General features: G+C 46.0%; 1 protein-coding gene across 1 annotated transcript in view; it reads left to right on the top strand.

Moving 5' to 3' along the window:
• The first annotated feature begins 2928 nt into the window (after positions 1-2928).
• KCNMB4 (potassium calcium-activated channel subfamily M regulatory beta subunit 4) overlaps positions 2929-22702 on the top strand; it is a 32649-nt gene continuing 12875 nt past the window's right edge. The window contains exons 1-2 of the mRNA XM_035128030.2: positions 2929-3428; positions 19132-19259. Coding sequence (XP_034983921.1) covers positions 3093-3428; positions 19132-19259 — 464 coding nt within the window. The 5' untranslated portion in view covers positions 2929-3092. The remainder of the gene's footprint in view (positions 3429-19131; positions 19260-22702) is intronic.

Consider the following 22702-nt stretch of genomic DNA (forward strand, 5'->3'; position numbering starts at 1 on the left):
GGGGAATCTATAATATAGCGGCCAGCTCAAGTGATATAGTGGTTATTGACTGCCTTCTGGGCTCTCGTGGTGAGAAATTAAGTGTCATGGCTTCTGTTGTTAAGGATGAAGAATGCTGATGGGCTGCTGAACGGGAAGCAGCATTCTGTATCATGCAGCAGTGTGTGTGTAAGTAAGTTACCGTACGTACCAAGGCCGGTCCAGCTCTGCCTCTGCTTCTCCATCCATCAGATCTTAGAGATGCAAGTTGGATTTAGCTCAGGCTTGCATGCAAACAGGAACATCTATCGGATTAGCAGTGCCCATCCAGATTATGCCTTTGTCTCCCCGCTCCCACTGCCCAATAAAAGCATGTAGGCTTTTTCAGAGCCGATGATCTACGGAAAAGCAACTTGTAGGATGCCAGTGTGCCAGTGTGGTGGAGTGGTTAGAGTGCCAGACTAGGAACTGTAGTTTCCCTCTCCATAGAGCTGCAATTCCCAGCGCCCTTAAGTTCTCAGGATTCTTGGGCGAGTGGCTTGTTTAACTGTATGGTTTGTATGCAGCTGCCTGCAGTTCAAAGCACTGCTGAACTCGGTGCCCTCCCACTGCTGCCAGGAAATCTGGATCCCAAATCTGGGGGTGCCACCGCAGGGAAGACCCTTTCCCAACTGAGCACTTGGTGGGGAATGTGTTGCGGCTGTTGTTGTTGGAGTCTCCACAGGGCACTGGCCTGACCCCTCTCCTGTTGTAGGCCTGATGAGGTGAAAGGAGGTAGCTGCCTTGGGCGGCAGACTCTGGACAGTTGGGAAGGGTGGTAGATCCACACCTGAGGGAGACAGATGCAGCTGCTGTGAACCAAGCCCCTTTGCTGGGTCCACAGTAGGGTTGCCATATGCCTGGATTTTCCTGGACATAGCTGGCAATTGGCCTTCAGAAACAGTGTCCTGGCAGAAAGTGCTGAAAAGTCCAGGAAAAACCATGTTAGCAGTGTAGTTTTTGGCAAGTTTCCTTTAAAATAGCTCCAAAACTTCATTTTTTTTATATATTTTGCAAAATAAAAGCCCAACTTTTCTGTCCAGATTTTCACTTTTTGAAATATGGCAACCCTATCCCTCAGGACAGAAGAAGGAAGAAGCAGACACTAGGGTATCAGGGCCCTGCCTATGAACCAACCAATGTGTATCATTTCTGGTTTGCCTCAGACAGCAAAACATCTTGGGCTGGCCCTGGCTCCGACTGGAGAAATATTTAACCCAATCAGAGGCAGGAATTGAGGCTTCCTGTGATGAACTCTCTTCTATTAAACCCAGGCCACCAGTTCCCAGAATCCCCCCCCTTTAATTACTGCTAGTGGCAATTCCTGCCACTGGGTTTTTGTATATTCGGCTTTTTTTTGTTTTTGAGCAGACTTGGGATGGTACTGCTCTGTTTGTTTGTTGGAGTTGCTTTAGATCAGGCATCCCCAAACTTTGGCCCTCCAAATGTTTTGGACTACAATTCCCATCATCCCTGACCACTGGCCCTGTTAGCTAGGGATCATGGGAGTTGTAGGCCAAAACATCTGGAGGGCCGCAGTTTGGGGATGCCTGCTTTAGATTCCCTTCATTGTAAGGACATTTTGGTTGTTTTATCCCATGGTTGTTGTTGCTCTGTAGCCCTAAAGCCCAGGTCGTGGATAGGGGGACGTTCTCGAGAAAGGAAAAGTACTGTACTATCCATTGCGCAGGAGAGAAAAAACGAGGTTCCCCCGCCGCTGCCCAGGTGGACTGTGCAGTTTGAGCTGATCTTGCCCCAGGATGGAACCTGATTTGCGATCGGAAGAAGTTTTTATTTTGGTATGAGCTTTCGTGTGCATGCACACTTCTTCAGATACCTTATTTCACGATTTGAAATAACAGTAATACTAAATTAAAGTTTTATTGCCAGGAAATCACCACCACCATATTTTATAATGGGCACTCCTTTATTTCACATCATTCCAGTGCACGTGCAAAGCATCCGCTTCTGTTTGGAAACTTTTGCGCGGGCGCAAGAGAATAAGCGGGATACGAATGTGGTTTCGGTCGCTGCTGCTGCGAGCTTAATGGTTGGCCAGCTCCAGCTGGGCCGGCCGGGCGTGGAGGGCAAGAAGGGTGGGCGGGTGGGAGGAGAACGAGAAATTACTGAATGAGATTTCTCGGTCTCTTCCAGGAGATTAAAGCGCTAACCCCTTCATAAAAAAAAAATGAGAGGAGCAAGCCGGCCTGGAGAGGGCAGCGAGTGCCTGCTGCGAGCCACGTGCTCGCTCCCGTTCCAGCGCGACTCCCGTGCGTGTCTCCCCCCCCCGCCCCCCACGCTTGGAGGCGCTTGAATGAGCTGCACGTGGCGCTGCCCCCATTCAAGACTTGCCTCCCTGCGGACGCCCTTAATCGGGGCGAGTAATCAAGCTCCACTTCCGGGATTTAAAACAAGAGATAATCCTGGGCCGAGCTGTCCCTGTCCGCTTTCACTGGAGATGAGGGAGCGGCACGCGGGGTGGGGGGAGGAGGGAAGAAGAAGAGGAGGAGGAGAAGGTGGTGCCGCCTGCCTGCCTGGGTCCCTCTCTCCGATTGTCAATGGCGAGCCCTCCCACCCCACCCCGCCCCACACCCTCCCTGGAGCGGCGTGGGGTAGGGGGAGAGGGAGGGAAGAGATTGAGCAAGGGCAGCGCGCCGGCTCGGGCTCCCTCCTCCGCCGTAAGGCGCTTACCTCGTGGCAGATGTCGCCAGGCTCCCAGCCAGCTCGGATCCAGTCTGTGGGAGGCGAGCCGCCAGACTCCAGGGAAAGCCCCCTGTCCTCTGGAGTAGCAAAGCGCAGCGCAGCGCAAACCCGCCCCAGTCTTTTTCCCGCCTGGCAAGCCCTGTTTGGCGCGCCGCGAGGGGAGCCTCCCTGCCTGCTCGCCGGCCCCAGGCGCCTCCCCCTGCGGCGGGACGGAGTGGGTCTTGCGGGGCTTCCCCGTCTTAGACTGGAAGGAGCAAGAAGCAAAACCGAAACCCCTCGCCGATTCTGCTTTTCCTCCTCCTCTTCCCGCCCCTCTCCTCCTCCTCCGCCCGCCTTTCCGTTTGGTTTGCTCGCCGCCTCCCGCGATCCCGATGGCGAAGATCCGGGTGTCTTACGAGTACACCGAAGCCGAGGACAAGAGCATCCGGCTGGGCTTGTTCCTCATCGCCACGGGCATCTTGTCTCTCTTCATCTTGGGCTTCTGCTGGCTCAACCCGGCCCTGCAGGACTTGCAGGGCAAAGCGGCCAACTGCACGGTGGTGTCGGTGCAGCAGGTCGCCGAGCTCTTCGAGTGCACTTTCACGTGCGGCGCTGACTGCAAGGGCACCGCGCTCTACCCCTGCCTCCAGATCTACGTTAACAACTCCGAGTCCGACGCCCGGGCGCTGCTGCACCAGGACGAGCACGAGCTGCTCGCCAACCCCAAGGTAAGCCCGGAGGAGGCGCAGCCCCGTAACCCTCCTCGGCAAGCGCTTCTCACCAGCGGGAGCGGCCTCTGGGCACGTGCAGAGGGTAACCCGCTGAAATCTTGGGACCTAGGAGGAAGGTTGGGGAGGGGGACGAACGGGAGCGATTTGAACTGGGGCGCTTTGGGGGTTTGAGAAAGGAAGCCCCGTTATTCGCCGATCCGATCCGCCAGGGGATTCGCAGAAAGATCCACAGGTAGGATTCGTGCCCTCGTCCTGGAGTTGGGCGAATGTAAGCAGGGGCAGCCTGTTGCGCCTCCGTGCGTCCCCAGGTGTCTCCATTGGACTCTGTGGGCAGCGGTCGACTCTCGGACCAAGAAAGAGGGTCAGGAGGCTCCGGGATGTTCCAAGACTCGAGACAGCTGGCAACTCTTGCGGCTTCGTCAGTGCCAGAGAAGCTTGCCAGGGATCTGTCCCTCTAACTGGACGGGGACCCGAGTCCAGAGCGCAGTTCCGCAGCCCAGAACATCCTGTCCGTTCCATAGAATGCAAGACCTCCTTCCCGTTGGGCCGCCCACGCTCTAGAAGTCCCTCGCTCCAGTAAGAAGCCGGGGCTCCGGTTCTTTTCAGAGTAGCCAGAGGCGCAGCTTGGGAAACTCTGCGCGGATGACATTTTGCGCTGGTGGGGATGTCTCCCCATTGCGGCTTGTCCCCCCCCCTTTCCTGATTGGGATCGCTGCTGGAGCATTTGATATAACGGGGTTTCTGAGAGTGTGCAGAGCGCGTTCACTAACAGAGCTGTTCTGCCCTCTCATTACACCTCAAGGTAAGGAAGGTCGCCCAATACAGGCAGCATGTTGTAGTGGTTAGAGTGCAAGAAAGGCTCTGCCTCAAATCCCCATTGTGTGGCAAAGCTCCACCTTGAGACATCCATTCTTTCTTACGGCATAGCCACCCTCAGCTCCTTAGGGTTTAAACCACAAGTGATGTTAAGCACCTGGATTGGAATTGCTTGTATCTTTTGAAAACTGTAAATAGCTGCCAGGAGTGGAGTGTGTGTGTGTGATCGGACCTGGGACACATGAACATGCAGGTTTGAATCCTCTTTGCTGCACCATGGTCCTGATGCAAATTGTCCCCTCACCTGAAGCTTCTATTTGCCACAGGAGGAATATTACTACTGCTACTTAAAACCTTGTGAAGTAAGGTGTTGGTGTTCCTATTTCACAGACCGGAAAACTTAGCCGGGTGAAGTAAATTGCCCACTGTTCTCTTTGTATAGTGTGAATGTTCAAAATTTCCCCCATAAATCATTTCTGTTCTTGTTCTTTCACCTCTTCCTGGCAGTGGATGTGCCTGCTAAGGGTTTGGCATTAAAGTAGTTGTGGTTTTGGAGGGGAATCTGTACAGAACCTGATTTAAAATGAAAGGAGATTTCTAATTAATTTCAGGGAAGGAGCCAAAATTGATTGATCCTTGCCTGAGGCAGCGGAATCTATTAGAAGTAGTGGAGGCAACCGTGACATGCTTGGGCCATGCCCATTGAGATACAGATATCTCACTTAAATGTATTTGTACACCCCCCCCGCCCCCAGTTGCAATAAAGAGCTTAGGCTGCAAACAGAAAGTCCCCAGTTCAAATTTCATCTCTGCCCTGAGCTCCCTAGGCAGCCATTGGGGAACCACTCCACCTTGTTCTTCCTGTCTGAAATATGAGAGATGTTTATACAGATTTGCCTTGCAGGGTTTCATGTATAGATCACCTGCTTTACCCCCCCCCCCCATTTTTTAATCACACACTACACAAAGGTAAGCCAAGGTTTGGCTCTTAGTGTGTCGTTTGAACCTGGGCTTGCAGTTAAACTCTCTCCTTACTAACCACAAGCTCTAGCCAAGAACAAATCCTAACTACAGTCCCATACCTGGATGATACGCTAAGCCAAACCTTGGCTTGCCTGGTGTGCTGCGCTGAGTTAAAAGGACCAAGGAGGAGCAAAATGGGTGTGATCTCCTCACAGGGAGTCCAACCACTGAGCCTAGGGCTTGCTGATCAGAAGGTCGGCGGTTCGAATCCCTGTGACGGGGTGAGCTTCCGTTGCTTGGTCCCAGCTCCTGCCAACCTAGCAGTTCGAAAGCACGTAAAAATGCAAGTAGATAAATAGGAACCGCTACAGCGGGAAGGTAAACGGCGTTTCCATGTGCTGCTCTGGTTTGCCAGAAGCGGCTTTGTCATGCTGGCCACATGACCTGGAAGCTATACGCCGGCTCCCTCGGCCAATAATGCGAGATGAGCGCGCAACCCCAGAGTCGGTCACGACTGGACCTAATGGTCAGGGGTCCCTTTACCTTTACCTTACAGTTTGGCTTTGCTCTATGTGCAAACATGGGCAGCATACGTGAAGCACCTTGAGCACTTGAATATCCAAATATTGGGTGGTACAACTAATTTTTTGTTGCACTTTTATCCACTTACAGTTCAAGTAGATAGGTTCACTTGGACTCTTTGAGTCACTGCATCCAGCTGCAAACTTCCAGCTGCTTGAATGTATACCCAAAAGGCAGCTGCATCCTGTAACAGTGGCCTGACAAAGTTTCCTATATGAGGCATATGTTTCCAAATTTCCACCTCACATTTTCTGGGGGTACACTTACAGTTGTTCTTATCAGGCCTGTAAACCCAGTGTGCAGGTTGAGGTGTGTGTGGGGGGTTAACAAGAGTTTTATTAAAACAACAGCAGGAGCAATGGGGCTCTGTTTTGTAGGAGAGACGGAGAGCATCCTGCAATTTATGTGTGCTAATGAAATCCAGATAATGCCTTGAGATTTTTACTTGCACCATCTTTTTTTTAATAGTGGCAATTTAAAAGTGTGACTGGTTTCTTTCTTTTTCTCGGGTGGCGAAAGCTCTCTGTCTATTATTCATTGTAAAAGTTGTAGATGGCAAATGAATAGCGCTTGCTTTTTTAAAAAAAAAGTATGGTGAATTGTTCTTGCATTTTAAAAAAAGTATGGTGGCTAAAGCAATAAAAAAGTGGGTGGCAGAATCATGGCTATTCCTGAGGCAACCTCTGAAATAAATGGATAGCTATCTCCTCCTGTATCCACCTCAAGCATCAGATTAAACGGGCTGTTGGTTTTGAAGGTTCATGCTACAATAAGCCCGTTAGATGTGCAATGAAGGTGTTTCCGCTTTCCTAGTACTTCTGCTCTTATAAACTAACTCTGGCTATTCATCTTCACCTCTGATCTGATTTGCCTCGACTAATTCTCAAAATGCAGGATCAGGTCCACCGGTAGGTCTTGGAAACGTCCAAGGTAGTTCCTGTGATTTTTAACAGCAGTGAAGCAGAGGCAGTCACCACTAGAAAAATAAGGGCAAGATAGGGCTATCCTTTCATTCCATGCATATAGTTTGACCAGACTGACAGCTGAAACTTCCTGTCAACCCTGGCATTGGGACAGTGTCCTCCACTGCACTTGGGGACAGCTGGCAAATTTAGGGTAGGCAGGGCATGTGGCATGTACAACACCTGTCCTACAACACCATGCTCACTGGTTCCTGCTCACTGCCTGCTCAAACAATGGCTATAATGTAGCAATGGTAGCACCAGTATGCATCAGCTGAGTGGGCAATCTGTGCACATGTGCAATGTCTGCTGGAAGTGTGTGACCTCCTTCCTTGGTCAGGGGCCTTTCCTAACAGTGTTATCTGTGATGTGTTGTGAGAAGGCGACTAGGCAAGATGGCCGGCCAACTGTTTTGTTCTGATCCCCAGGAAGAGATCACTGAACAGGGCAGGTTGAGTTCTTTCAGCACCAAGGAGAGCTCTTAGTGAGCAACTTTCTCCATTGAAGGCTGGAGGTGAATTGAGACCGTCTGAGTGTCTGCTGCCAATTCCACCTCTTCTGTGCTCTGCCCTTTTTGTTGAAGAACTGCAGTTCTTGAAAGGCCAACCCTCTGACCCGAAGACTGATGCTTCCTTCTCCTTTGCTGCATGGGCTCTCACCTAGTGCACTTTCTGGGAGGCAGTCAGTTCCTTGTGCCAAGAGAAGTGCCTACGAGAGTCCTGGCTCTGCTTCTACAGACTCTGGTGCTGTGGGATCTGGTTCGGCAGGTGCCTGTCTGCCAGCCTCGTGTTCAGAGCTAGGAACTTGGTCCAGCTCTTCAACTGGTGGCCAAAGCTTCTGACTCAGTGGCTTGGTCACTGCTGCTCTCTAGGGTCATGACACCAATTCATCCTAGCAACAAGCAAACATTGGCACTGCCAAGTCACCAGCTTAGGAGGATAGAAAGGGCCAAGGAAGCTCAAGAGAAACGGCTCCAGGGATAGGGGCATGTTAATTGTCCCCAGTATCTACTGCCTAAGGTAACTACCTCACTCTGCTTAAAGGTAGGACCAGATATGATGTAGAATAGGAAACATATTGTTCCTTGTGGTAGTTGAGCTATAAGTCGAAAAAACACAAGAAATCTGAAGTCTTGACTGGGTTTGTCATCATCCCCTTTGTTTTCTCTTGTTCTTTAGCTTTGACCTTGGTGCCTGCCTGCCTGCATCTGCCATCATCCCCTCCCTTTCCTCTCCTCCGTCTTGCCCTCATTTACTTACATCATTGCTGTGTTCCCTTGTGGCACAGACATATTTTAAGCAGGTTCAGGAAATGGAAAAACACCTATTGTGCTTAGGAACATCGGAAGCTGCCTCATTGCAAGTCAAACCATTGTTCCATCTGACTTATTGTCTATACTGATGGGAGGGACCTGCCAGCGTTGGAGAATGAACAGGGAAAGGTGTGGGGTGAGAATCTAGTAGAAAGGTGCTAGTCATCTCGTGACGTAGCTCATGGCTTCATCTTATTGTTTGGGTAGCTCTGGAAGAGCCGCTTAGAATGGCTGTTGTCCTGAGACAACCATGTTTCACAAGCATCCTCAAAGTGATACAAAGAAGATGCCCTGTTATCATTTAAAAAGATGCTGTGAAGTTTTGGGTGGGTTCTTTTGTCCCTTCTATTTGGCTCAAATCTGAAAGTTCCTTATTTAAATGCTGGGAAGAGTGTATTGTGATTGATTGTGGTGTCTTACAGCACCGAGCTGTTCATAAGCGTGATGTTCTGAATGAAAAGAAACTGCTGAGCAGAATCAAGTTAGGATATTAATGGCTGTTAGGAGTTTTGAGCATAAAAAGTTGAAAACTTTACAGTGCAGGGCAGAGGAGGAAAGAGAAAACCAGTTGTTCAGTGGTGCAGCAAAGCTTAGCTGTGGTTACAGGGTTGAACTTACCATGAAGCAACATGAAGCTGGGCAGAAGTTTCTAGAGAGACTGCCAACTCACTTCCTTCCCCCAATCGAGGTATCTGATTGGATACTTTGAGAACCAGCTTGCTGGAGTAGATGGATCTTTAGTTTGACCCAGCATGGCTATTCTTATGTTGCTTGTATGTCACTTTTAAAAAGTGAGCTCCACTTTTTAAACAGGGTTACCACTCTGCCTTTTTAACTTCAGGTGCAAATGGGTTTAAGATCAGCAGCAAGTTGATAGAATGGGCCAAGCTGAGGGGTGCTGGCCGTCTCGAGGCTGAGGGTTGGGGAGTTGCTGAACACTGCTCAGCATGTGCTCTTCCAACACACACCTGAGGGGAAGCCTGGTGAACTGAAATGGACAAAGAGATGAGAAGAAAGGGGACAAAATGATTTCAATAAATAAACTGTGGAAATAAGAGAGAGAGTGAAAAACAATGGTCATTAACTGGAACTTGGAGGCATCTCCAAGTAGAATAGGAAGCACAATCGAGGCTTAGTTTCCCCAATATGTGTTGTTTCTATAGCTCCCTACTTTGATGCTTCAGACTTTATGTTCAAGACACATGAAACTGGGCAAAGGGGACATGCAACTAGCTGAGCTTCTCATTGCCCATGAGTTAGTGTTTCTTGTATCAGGAGAGGGTTTACCGGTAAACTCTAGTCAAGCTACTCTGTGTCTAACTTCCCTTGCCTCACAGAGGCCTCCCATTTACCAGTAGGCCTTGAAGATGTATTTGTCGTCAAAAGTCGAAGACCGCTTTGAACCTTTTTCTATTGGCAGAGCTCGGCCTCTCTTGTTTTTACAGCCTGGAACATTTCAGATCATCACACCTTAGAGGAGCATATGTAAGTTTTCAGCCCATGGGCCACAAACATGCCAAGGACCGCATGCCAGTAGTTAAGTAGGGCCGGGGGCAGAAGTTGGTGGAGCAATGCACGTAAATGTTACCTTTCTGCAGTAGGGTAGCTTCTACCCACACACTCACCTGCCCCCTCTATCCTCTACCTGGGCAAGAAAAAGGCCTTATCAGAGTTCACGGACACATTCCAGACCAGCGTTCGAAACTAGGCAGGCGCCAGACGCATTTTGCTACTGGCACAGGTCCAATTGTGACCGCGTAGAGATTTCTGGGTGACAGGTTGGTGACTGCAGTTTAAAAAAACCCTCTTCTTTAGTCCATAGTTAATACCCCTTCCATTTCCCCTGTGTGGGTTTCTCCTCCTTGCATACTGGGACAAATGAGTTGCTGTAAGAGCCAAGCTACAGTCAAGCAATGTGGTTGAGATCACAGAATCACACAGCTGCAGCGTTGGAACTGATCCCAAGGGCCATCTAGTCCAACCCTCTGGCTAATAGACATTATGTTGTGGCGACCATAAACTAGGTTAAAGGTGCCATTTGGCACCTTGCTTATATATCTGAGTTTCTAACAATGTCAGATGGGTAAAAGCACTCAGAGTGCAAAGCTGGAACAGTGAAGGGGGAGGGGCGAGGGGTGGATTCTGATGACCAGATAGAGAGGCCTGGCAGGACATGTTCAGCCCCCAGGCCTGAAGTTCCCCACCATGTACGGTATGTATTTTCATCAGCCTGCCATGCTTCTGTAGAATTCTCATTCCATTGCTTGCTCAAGGATAGCTGATCTTCATTTTACGTGTTGTTATTGTCTGGATTCTAGCAGAGCTGTTTTACTCCTCTGCGTGTTTCTCACCCTGTTCAGGTGCATTGTACCCTTCAAAGCCGTTGCCACTGTGTTTTTGTTTTGTTTGTTGCTAATAAGGGTGGAGGTAGAGAAAAAGAAGCATCTTCTTGGTTGAGTGGGGGGGGGGACAAAGAAGGCACAACGTGGATGCAACAGAGGTTGCGTTCTTTGGTTGCACGGCAACCAAATTTTGCTTCTTTCCCAATTGGATATGCAAGATGAAGAAGGCAATGGGAAACCAAAGGAGAGGGGGAAATGGAGCAGCAAGGCTGGAGGGGCAGAATTGGCAAGGGTGTAGTGTAGGGGAGGGTTTTTAGATCAAACCACCTCCAACAATGGAGGTATAAAATAGCCATCAGGGTTGGTGGTCATTATCACCCATGAGCAAGCTTCTCCCCCCCCTTAAGTTCTCAGTTCATGGGCACTCACTTGCAAAAGCCTTGAGTTTCTAACAACGATACAAGATTTGGGAAGCAAGTGACCCATAGATATCCCGTCCAGTCCCCCCCCACCTCCTCCTGCTTGGAATACAAAACCAAAAATGGACAAACTATTGTTTTAATTAACTGAACGTTAATAAAATGTGTATTTGTGCTACAGTGAGAATTAATGCCTTTAAACAAAATTAGAGACACCATAGTATTTACTTTGGAAATAGACAGCATTTCTTGGTGGAAGGTGTCTTCTGAGCATTGCTATTAATTCAAGTGTGCCTGCGTGCCTGCATGCCTGGCTGCTGTTTAAAAGGGATAAAGCACTAACTCCGATTGCTTTGTGAAGTATTAGGTTTTCAGGATGGCTGCTATGATAGGTCATGATGATCCAGGATCAGAAAAAGAAAGCAATTAAAATGAAATTTTCCAATTTACTTGCTTTACTACAGGTGAAAGGAGTATGGACGAGATTTTGTGTGTTGTTGAATAAAGGCTATAATCCTAAATATACGTATTAGGACAACTTGCATCAAAATCAATGATAGTCAATGTTGCCTAATCCCACTCTAGTTGCAGGCAGAAGACACACCCACCCTTTTTAAAGGAGGCTCAAATCTGCATCATCACAGCGTGCACATCACCATCTATATTAGCCATGCCTACATCTGTATATAAATCTCCTTTCCAGGATCAAGAAAAATGTAATCTTATAATTAACAACTTGCCTGGTAGCCATTGGTGATCAGGAATCCCATGCAGGCGAGTGAGCAAGGTGGAGAGAGCAAGATGGATCTTTCCACCCAGTCCACTTGGTTTCCATGCTAGCTGTGAAGGAGGGAAAGTCCTTTTCTTCATGACAAGCATGGAAACTGGACAGGTTAGTGGAAGAGGAATGGATTGTTCTGTTCCTCCTCTGCAAGTCTACTTGCTAGAAGACTACTTGGTTTGCATTTCCATGCTGGCTGGCTGCAGCAGAGGGAGGCTTTTCTTTTCTCCCCCTCCCAAGCTAGTAACTTTTGTGGGCTTATTTACAAGGCTGAGTAACTTGTTACCATTGATGGGATCCAGAAGGCTGTGTGTGCCATTGCCCTCCTTTGCACATGTCAACATCCTTCTTAAATAGTGGCGCCCAGAACTGGACACAGGACTCCAGGTGTGCTCTGACCAAGGCAGAATAGAGTGGTACCATGTCTTCCCTTGATTGGGACACTCTACTTCTGTTGATGCAGCCTTCTTGTCTTTTGCTGCTGCATCACGCTGTCGACTCATGTTAAGCTTTTAAAGATGCAGTGCAGTGTTCTCACTTGTGTGCATTTTCCACCTTGGTCATTGCAGTAGCCTAACCAGGAGGTTGCCCAGAGCATGGATAACTGTTGCACCCCACACCTAGAATTCTTAAGGCAGCTTATATGATAATAAAATATGACCCATGTTGAAACAGCCTCCAAGATCAGAGTAGTGCTGTAAAAGCAGAAGTTGACATTGAAAAAGTGAAGAAACTTGAAACTGAAACTCAGAGGACTAAGAAGGCAGCAGAGATGGACCAGGTTAATCATGAAAAGTACTGAAAGGCCTGGCAGTGATTATTCCTGTAGAGAAGCTGTGGGATATCAGAAGAGAAAAGTTTTTTCCCTCCATTGCCACTTGCCTCATCCCTTCTCTGTTTGGCCTCCAGTATCGGCAGCGCAAATGGGAAGCCTTACAGGTTCCTGGTGGCCAGTAGATGAATTATTTGACATGGATTTCTCATATTCCTCTTTCTGGGCTAGTGAAGACATGTCACATAGTATTTTCCGGTCTTCCTTTTTGTGGATAGAACTTGAGCCACAACTCGCTAGGCTTTGTCTCAGAATCTGCTTTCGTTGTTAGGGCTAATGTACATACAGATAAAAGGTAAAGGACCCTTGGATGGTTAAGTCCAGTCAAAGGCAACTATGGGGTTGCGGCGCTCATCTCACCGAGGGAGCCGGTGTTTGTCCACCGACAGCTTTCCGGGTCATGTGGCCAGCATGACTAAACCGCTTCTGGTGCAACAGAAACAGAGTGCATGGGAAGGTTGTTTGCCTTCTCGCTGCAGTGGTACCTATTTATCTACTTGCACTTTGACATGCTTTCGTCACGGGGATTTGAACCGACGACCTTCCCATCGGCAAGCCCAAGAGGCTTAGTGGTTTAGACCAGGGGTCAGCAAACTTTTTCAGCAGGGAGCCGGTCCACTGTCCCTCAGACCTTGTGGGGACCCGGACTATATTTTGAAAAAAAATATGAATGAATTCCTATGCCCCACAAATAACCCAGAGATGCATTTTAAATAAAAGAACACATTCTATTCATGTAAAAACATGCTGATGTCCGGACCATCCACGGGCCGGATTTAGAAGGCAATTGGGCCGCATCTGGCCCCCGGGCCTACCTGCATCCCACGATAATGTACCTATATCGGTCCTTACATAGAGAGTGTTGCCTTCACGCCCAGTCCCAATGCACATGAGGTTGTGGGTAATGTGAGGTCTGGGTATATCTGCAGGTTTTTTTTTAAAGAAATAAGTGCTACCTAAAACAGCTCCGAAAAGGATTCAGTACAGAATAGGACTAACTTGTGAGAACACAAGAGACCCTTCTCATTGACTGCTTATTCATGCTGTGCTCTAGGGGGATGCGTTGGGAGTATACAGCCAAATTTGGGAGTCCACGACTTTGAACATCTTCCCCAGACCTGGATGGCAATTTTATTAGTGTGCTGTATTTCAGGCTCTTCTGGCCTGTTCTGTGGCCGCAGTAGCTTTTAATTAACTCACAGGGGTGTTGTGAGGGTTGCTTACTGTTTGTACCGAAACTCCTGAAGAACTACTTTTTGGTGCTTAATCATCAAGCAACAAAATGTTAGGCTAAAGGAAGAAATTGAGACTAACTATGCAACCAAGATTAAAACTTTACTGAAGTTATTCATGTGTGTGTGCATTAGCTATGAGAGGCAAGAGGAATTTGGGGTGGAGTCGCAGGGAGAGAGAGAGAGAGAGAAGCAGGAGTTCAAAGAAGGAACACAGTAAAATATTGTATAATTGAGGAATATAAAAGGTGGCTGATCACCTGTAAAGTGAAAGCTAGGGACCTTCTTGTCATCCTGGTTTATGAACCCATTTCCACTTTGTTTGTCCCTAGACATAGCTGCATGCTTTTCTGCCAGAGATATTCCAATTTTCCCAATTTCTTTTTCATTCCATTTCATTTTTTAACTGTCTCATGCCTTTCTATATTATTGTACCCAAGGCAGTTTATAACCCATACGGTAGAAATGTCAAAATATACAACCCCAAAATACATTGCCATTCTATAACAATTCAGAATACGACCGAAAAGGAACAATTAAGGAAATTCAAGGATTTGTTTTGCTTATAATGTAACAAAATGATTGTCAACAAAATATCAGTGAATGATAAATAAAATCACCCCAAAGATTACAATAAATTGGTAAATTAAATTAAAAGCAGCCATGACAATAATCAGCAGAAATATAACATACACAGTCTAGCTTTGTCTGTTTTGTTAGCTGAGTAAGGCACTGGGAAGCTCCAAGACCTTCAGTATAAGTTGTAATACAGAGAGGACCTGTCTCTGTTGTGTTTTGTGTGCTGTGCTTTAGCTAGCTCCAAATCTAATGAAATGAGTACTGAGCAGGGTTGCCTTTCTCAGTAAATCAAGACGACTCTTGATCTCAGTGTCGTGGGTTCAAGCCCCATGTTGAGCAAAAGATTCCTGCATTGCAGGTGGTTGGACTAGATGACCCTCGTGGTCCCTCCCAACTCTGCAATTCTGTGATTCTGACATCTTTTGCTGCTGTTACTTTTAGTGCAGCTGTCCTATGATTACACACTCACTTCTATACTTAGGGCTGCCCTGGCGTTTCCAGCTTATGAAAACATTGCAGGGTATTAGGGGTTTAAGTCCTAGCTGCATAGAACAGTTCAAGTATTTGTTTTTTTTTTTTTAGCAATCCTGAAAACCTTGTGAATCATTGTCCTTTTGATGATCTGTAGAGTTTCATTCTTATATGCTGCAGGTGTTTAAGCACCTTGGGATAACCTAATTTTTATCTGCTTAGCAATTCTGCTTTGATGTTGACATCAAAACGAAGGAATGCAAAGGTTCCGAATTATACTAGTAAAGACATATGTCAGTGTTAAAAGTTGTAAGAGACAGCTTAAGGGCAGAGGAATCCACTGTCCCGTTAAGAACTTCTTCATAATTAAGTAAAAAAAAATATAAAAGGCACCCAGTCACAATTGGGGCCCATGATTACCATTTAACATGAGCCCCTTTGGGTTAAGGACCAGATATAGTGCAGGTTTGGGGAAATTTGGCCCTCCAGATGTTGTGCGAGTTGATCCTCAAATGTACAGAATAGTATCAAAGAGGCTCAGAAATGGACTGCAATACTTTTGTGTGTTGCTACATGAAGGGTGGCTGTGAATAGCCAAGAGTGAGTATGTCATATGTATGAACTTGAAAACATCTTTTTAGCACGGACTACCGGATGTTTCTAATACGCTTGTAGAAATGTTCGCCCTTTTGGTTTGCGGTGTTTTTAATTAATTGGATGAGACTAAGTACATAATAGAGGGTATATTTGTTTAGGTAAGTAAATTCTTTGGGCATAATTTTAACTAAACAAACGCTAGAAGAATTGCATAGAGGAGATACATTTTGATTATTTTACAGATCCCTAAAAAAAAACCTCCCAACCATATCCAAAAGTCCTCATACGTCACACAATCAAGTCTCTTTTGAACGGGATAGTAACATTTGTGGGGTGATAAGGCAACAGAGACTTTAAAAGAGCCGTTTAGTGGCATAACAATAGTGAGTTCCTACGGGTATTTTTCAAAACTTTAAAAGCATAAAAGGTATCGGGATGAATCCATGTAAATCATGCATTTCCTGAACAAGAATGTATACCAGCTAGTGGCTGCAAGAATCAAACCATATTGATTTGCAACTAAATAAGACCAATCTTTGGTCAGTTCAGCCCCCCCCCCCACTCCACACCTTTTGTATGAGGATTGAGGTGATTTGATAAGCACTATTTCTTTGGATTTCCAAAAAAGCTTTTGACATAGTGCCTTGCCAAGTCCATCACCAATGACCTCTGAGGTCATGCTCACCCCAGATAATGTATGTCAAGTTAAATAGTGCCAGTTCTAATACAGATCCTTGGGGATCTGATCTCAGTGCTTACTTCTCTCTGTTGTGAAAACTGACAGTTCAATGTCTCTGCACTTCCTGTTATTTAACCACTTGTCTGCAAGAGATCTATTTAAATCATTTATATCCTTCTTCTAGTAAAATAAAATCCAGGATGGCTTACAAAAATGAACAATCAAGATAAGGTGCACACTTTGTTTTGGAATGACGTGATTCTGCTCGATCAGTCCTTCTGCTGTATATCTGATACACCCATTTCGGGCCAGCTTGAGTAGATCTCTCCATTAAAACTAAAATCCAAATCCTGTTGATGTCTTCCAGGGAATTGTTGTAGAACTTGTGTCCTCTCACGTCTACAATGACTAATTACACATAATCAACACACCTTGGCTGGTTTGAGGGTCAGGGCAAAGTGGCTAAGAAAGTTCTGGCTAAGGCAGTTAAGGATTCTCGTAAGAATTCATCAGAGGAACCCATGGAAAAATGGATGAAATATAGATTAGAATACAAGATTTGCTTATCCTGGCTGGCTTATTTACCACTATAAACAACATGGGGCAAATGCCTTCTGGATGGAGAATGGATATCACTTTCCCGATATAGAATAGAATCATAGAATCATAGAGTTGGAAGAGACCACAAGGGCCATCCAGTCCAACCCCCTACCAAGCAGGAAACACCATCAAAGCATTCTTGACATATGCCTGTCAAGCCTCTGCTTAAAGACCTCCAAAGAAGGAGACTCCACCACACTCCTTGGTAGCAAATTCCACTGCCGAACAGCTCTTACTGTCAGGAAGTTCTTCCTAATGTTTAGGTGGAATCTTCTTTCTTGAAGTTAGATATATAAGGAAGGTGATCATTCCTATCAGCTAGCTAGCTTGTTAGGCATACATGCACATTATTTGATCATTCACCACTTCATTTGCCATCGTTTGACACTTGAGGACTTGCCTCTGATGGAGCAGGCTCCATTGAAAAGTATTTTCTTTGAGGTTGACACTGGGATTGGGTGACACGAAAGCTCAATCCGTGCTCTTAGATCTGTGGCGACACATTTGCGCACGGAAGTCAAGTTATGAACCTGTGAATCAGCATCATGTTTCCCTAGACATGCCATTGAGGATGTATTGTATGTTGTGCAACTAGATGCGTTGTAATTATTCAAAGAAAAAAACTACAATGAATAAGTTGATTGTTGGTGCATGTTAAAAGATGAGTATTCTGCCCCTCTCCTGTTTTACTTCTCAGTAGGGTTATCTGCCATCTGCTAAACCAATAGCTTAGGGGAGGGGCAGAATGTGTACTTTAGTCTCATGAGTACTTCCTACACAACAAAACCAAATTAGCTGCCATTTGAAATCTTACCCAAACACTTCATGGAGCTGTAAAAATATTTTTTTCCAGTTTCTATAGTATCACAGTCTGATTTAGATTCATAATACCCAGTAAGTCTATTCCTGCACTAGCAAGTGCCGCAAATGTGAAGGAACAAAACTCTCTCTCCCAAGAGTGTGGCTGCTGGATCCATAACAGTTGTCATCTTGGAGGAAATCAGAATACCTTGATGCAGCCCTCAACTTGTTTTGGTTCTTAAAGGATTAGGCCAGGTGAGGTGGATTAAAGCCTAAAATATAACCGTATCTATCCATCTATATTTATAACTATATATATTCTGTTGGCTTAAAACAGCCTCAGCCCATCTGCTTTGTGGATCTTGTTTTGAAGATGAATTAATTAAATTACATCATTGAGGCCTTCCTCTGTTTCCTTAAGTAGCAGTCTATAGTTTTAATCCATGCTGGAGACTGACAATTTAAGAGACTTGGGACAAGAGTAACTGTGTTTGATCCTTATGCCTTTCTTGCCACTGATTTCATTAACAAAGACCCAGTTCAGGGTCTGTCTGTCTCTGGCAAGCTGCAGGTTGCTTGTTAGAGCCTGGGGGCGAGGAAAGGATGTGGGTGAGGGACGAGGGCCATAAATCATCATCATCAGAGCTTGTGCTCTGCATGAAGGAGGTTGCAAGTTCAATTGCCACCACCTGCAGCTAATAAGTATATGTGGTTTCTAGCTGGGAAAGGCATCTGCCTGAGGCCATGGAATGTCAAACTAGACATGGTAGGCTAGATGGATTTGGTCTAGGGGTCTTCAGGTGAACTTGAGTGCCTGCGGTGGGAATCTGCGCCCATGTTGATGAATATTCATTCCTTTGAAACACATTGTTGGTACTATATGTATAAAGATGGAGAGCACCAAGCACTAGGCCTGGAGAACAGGTGGAGTTCTAACCAGCTGCCTGCTTGGAAAAGAGTATGGTTTATAATGTTTGTGCTCAGAAACTTCAGTCTCACTCTCCCTGGTCTGGTAAGGATCCACCTCTATGTGGACAGATCTCTAAATTCTGTTTTTGACGTGTAGCCTGTGCTACCCATAATTCACTTAGCTATTATTTCTGGTGCTCTGGAAGAGGCAGCAACAGCAGCAGCCAAGATATTCTTAATATTTATGGTTAGCAATGAACTAAACACCATCCTCATGATAAACCGAGGTGGGTGGGAGCTTTAATCTCCTTGCACTTCATTGCACCTTAATCTTCTTCGCTTGTCTCTGAATCGAGTAATACCTCCATGCCTGTTGTGTGCCAGTGGCTAACTTCATCACTAAATTATAACACTGCATAAGGATTTTGTACACGCATATATCTGTATTTTTTTATTTCCAGTTTCAAAGTCATAGATTTTGATGAGAGATAAAACATCAACTAATCCTCTGTGTTTTAAACGTGCAGAACGACAGATTTATTCTGTTATGCATGCATTCCTTTTATGTAACTTGTCTAAAATTAGAGGTGAGGGACATGCATGGTGGACCCGCCCACTTTGAGTCAGGCCATTGAGCATTAAGTAACAATGGTTAAACAGCAACAGTATTCAGTTAAACCTCCTGCTTGTCCTTTTGCCCAGTCTTGAAACATATGCTTTCGTTTTAATTATAAAAACTGTTGAGGGATGTCCAAAGAGAATTGGAAGTCTTTGCTTGTTGCGTGCGAAAATGATGCCATCTTCGTGCCATTTATTTCAACAGTGTTCGTATATCCCTCCCTGCAAAAGAGAAAACCAGAAGAACACTGAAAATGTAAAGCTCTGGCAGGTTTACTGGGAAGATGAAGTTGGCTCTCAGCCTTTTACGTGCTATTTTAATCAACACCTCAGGTGAGTATCTTGGCTCATCTGCTGTCAGGGTCCAGGGCTGGTTCTAGACAACGCATCAAAGAAGTGTTTCAGTTAAACGCATTGCAAACTTTGTTTGAGAAATCGGGTGAGTGAACCATCTGCATTTTTTTAAAAAACTAACATATCCCGCTGATTCTGAATCCTATTGTTCTAGGATTCAGCTCAGTACATAACAGCTGAGTTCCCCGTTTGCAGACTTCTGTAAGTCTGAGGCCAGAGATCTGATGCGGCAGCATCTTCTGCTCATGGAGTTCCTCCGGCGGTTTAGAAAACCCTGGAAAAATTAGGTTCTTCACGAGGCAAGAGGCGGCTCTCCACTTCCAACCTCTCATACTCAAGGAGGGCTGTAAATGGTGTGAAATGTGATGTGCTGAAGGGGGTGGGGCTTCGCAGCATGTCTCTGCTCCTACTTGTGTGCTGGCTTAAAGGTAAAGGGACCCCTGCCCATTAGGTCCAGTCGTAATCGACTCTGGGGTTGTGACGCTCATCTCATGTTATTGGCCGAGGGAGCCGGCGTACAGCTTCCAGGTCATGTGGCCAGCATGACAAAGCCGCTTCTGGCAAACCAGAGCAGCACATGGAAACACCGTTTACCTTCCCGCTGTAGCGGTACCTATTTATCTACTTGCATTTTGACGTGCTTTCGAACTGCTAGGGTAAACTGAATGCCCAAATAGGGCCACAGTTTTGCTGATCACTAATTAATAAACGTTTGAAGTTAGAATTGTTGTTATTATTATTATTTTGTAGTATAGGCCCTACTGTTCAGTTAAAAATTTACAAGCTGTCTTCCAGTATTTTATTTTATTTTTAATTCTTACTTTATTTAAGGTAGTTATAGAACGCTTAATTCCAATCGTTTCTAAGCAGCGTACATAAAGGTTATAGAAAGCGTGCGTGAAGGAAATCAGTGGAAATCAATTGTAAAAGCAAAAATATTCCTTAAAATGCCTGCTGAAGAAGAAAGATTTTTGACATACACCCAAGGTTCAACAGGAAGTGGGACCCATCTAATCATATCCTGGAGGGAGCTCATGGAGCCCATGGCTTCTAATAATAATAACAATAAATGTCACTCCAAGAAGGTGGACTTGTAATCTGGTGAACCGGGTTCACTTCCCCACTCCTCCACATGCAGCTGCTGGGTGACCTTGGGCTAGTCTCACTTCTCTGAAGTCTCTCAGCCTCACTCACCTCACAGAGTGTTTGTTGTGGGGGAGGAAGGGAAAGGAGAATGTTAGCCGCTTTGAGACTCCTTAGGGTAGTGAAAGGCGTGATATCAAGTCCAAACTCCTCCTCTTCTTCTTCTTCTTCTTCTTCTTCTTCTTCTTCTTCTTCTTCTTCTTCTTCTTCTTCTTCTTCTTCTTCTTCTTCCTATAATCTTTCCTGTCCAGCACGATCCAACAACTGGCGTGGGTGGGCAATGTCAGTCCAGGACCTAAGGATGCATGCAGCTGCTGCTTATCGCCTACAAAGCATTCCCAGGAAATTATTTTTTTAGGGATTGTTATCTAACGTGTGACACTGGTTGAGTTCTGCTGTTGCAATGGGACTTCTGTTTCTTCTCCTCTCATGTGCCCCCTAGGCTCTGTTCTTGAGGGTCCCCCAACCCTCTGGAGGTGATTTTGGGAGCATTTGAGGGGACTGGAGGCCCAGGAGAGGAAGAAGCAGCTCTCTTGTGTGCACAGAAGTCTGTCGCACCAGAGGAGATGCAGTGTTGGATACGGTCCAAACACTATCCTGAGTAAAACACCACAGTAAGAAAAGGGAATCTTATGCACGCTGGGGTTAAAAAATCCCTCTGTGTGGAAAATGGAAGCTTGGGGTTGGGGTGCTAACACGGGACATCCAGGAGTTGTTTGAAGCCTAGGGTTCACTAGTTAGCTTGGAAGGGAGTCATATTTCATCTTGACCCAAAACAAACAGATTGTGATGTTCTGCAATTGGTGCTTTAATTTGCTTGGGGTTTTTTGTCCGTTGGATCCCCTCCCAGTTAGATCCCTCCTATGGGATATAAACAGATAAATATTATGAATTCCGTTCTGTGTGAGAGAATGTCTCTGTCCATTTGAACTGCAGCCCTTTTTCTGTAGGCTGAAGTTGGATTTGATGGGCTGGCTTTGCAGCCATTAGTCCCCTCACTAAAAGCCAGCCTACATGCAGTTTTCCTGTCCTATGTTCCTTTGCAACATGACATGGTGACCTTGAGGGCTGCTCTTTGTTAATATTGGAGCTGTCGTCCTCTCCTATTTCAAACGGGGCATTCCCTGCTTAGGAAACAAGGTAGGAAACCAATCCAATGAGGCTGCAGTGAGACAGAGGGTTAAAGCTGGCCTCTTTTATATCTCATTGACAGCACCTTGAATTGGCCTGGAAACCAGTGCAGACACTGAAGAACAGCAGCAACTACAGTGGTACCTCGCTAGACGAATGCCCTGCTAGACGAATTTTTCGCTAGACGAATGGGTTTTGCGATCGGAGGTTGCCTCGCAAGACGAATTCGTTTTGTGAAAAATTCATCTAGCGAATCGCGGTTTCCCATAGGAATGCATTGAAATTCAACTAATGTGTTCCTATGGGCAAAAAAATAAAATAAAAAATATTTCAATGCATTCCTATGGGATTCACAAGACGCATTTTCCGCAAAACAAATTGACTCACAGAACGAATTAAATTCGTCTTGCGAGGCACCACTGTATCTTGAATTGCCCCTTTCTTTGGCAGCTGAAGCCTCCAAACCTTCATCAAGGGCAGCCCCCTGCCCACTTCATTACAGTGGTCTATTGCCACAATTACATCAATAAATAGGAGATGAATTTTGAGCATGACTTGAAAAGTTGGGAGTCAGCAGTTGGTGGAAAGTTATTCTGCTTAGTAACTACAATCATATCCATTAGGTTCAACAACAACAGAAGCCTGTTAACCAGAACTTACTCAGGAAGGCGTACCCCCCCCCGAAAACCATCATTCCTAGGTCAGAAGAACTGCTGGACATCATGATTTCTGCCTTTGTAATTTAGCTTCAGTTTCATTCTGTTTCTGTTTCGATACCCAGTGCACTGCTTCTTTGGCAGTGTTTATCAGTCCACTTCCCCAAGAGGGCGGCAAAAAGTGAACATCAAGAGCCCTTAGAGATGCTCATCTCTAAAGACCAGGAGCAGAGAGGGGAACAATGCTGAAAGAGAATGCCAACAATAAGCAGCACCTGTTAGGTTGTGCTGACTCACTGCACCAGCCTTAATTACTTTCACCATCAGCAAAGCTGTAATTGATTGCATGGCACTTTGGGTTTGTTTTCTCTCGAAATGTTTGTATTTTATATTAATGAACTTAAATTTCATTGGCAAACGCATTGGCAAAGCTTGGGCGTTTTTCGCATTTTGCCTCCAGCCATGTTTCCCTTTAGTGATCATGCCGGAGCT

The sequence above is a fragment of the Zootoca vivipara genome, chromosome 10 (assembly GCF_963506605.1).
Source record: "Zootoca vivipara chromosome 10, rZooViv1.1, whole genome shotgun sequence".
NCBI classification, from domain to species: Eukaryota; Metazoa; Chordata; class Lepidosauria; order Squamata; family Lacertidae; genus Zootoca; species Zootoca vivipara.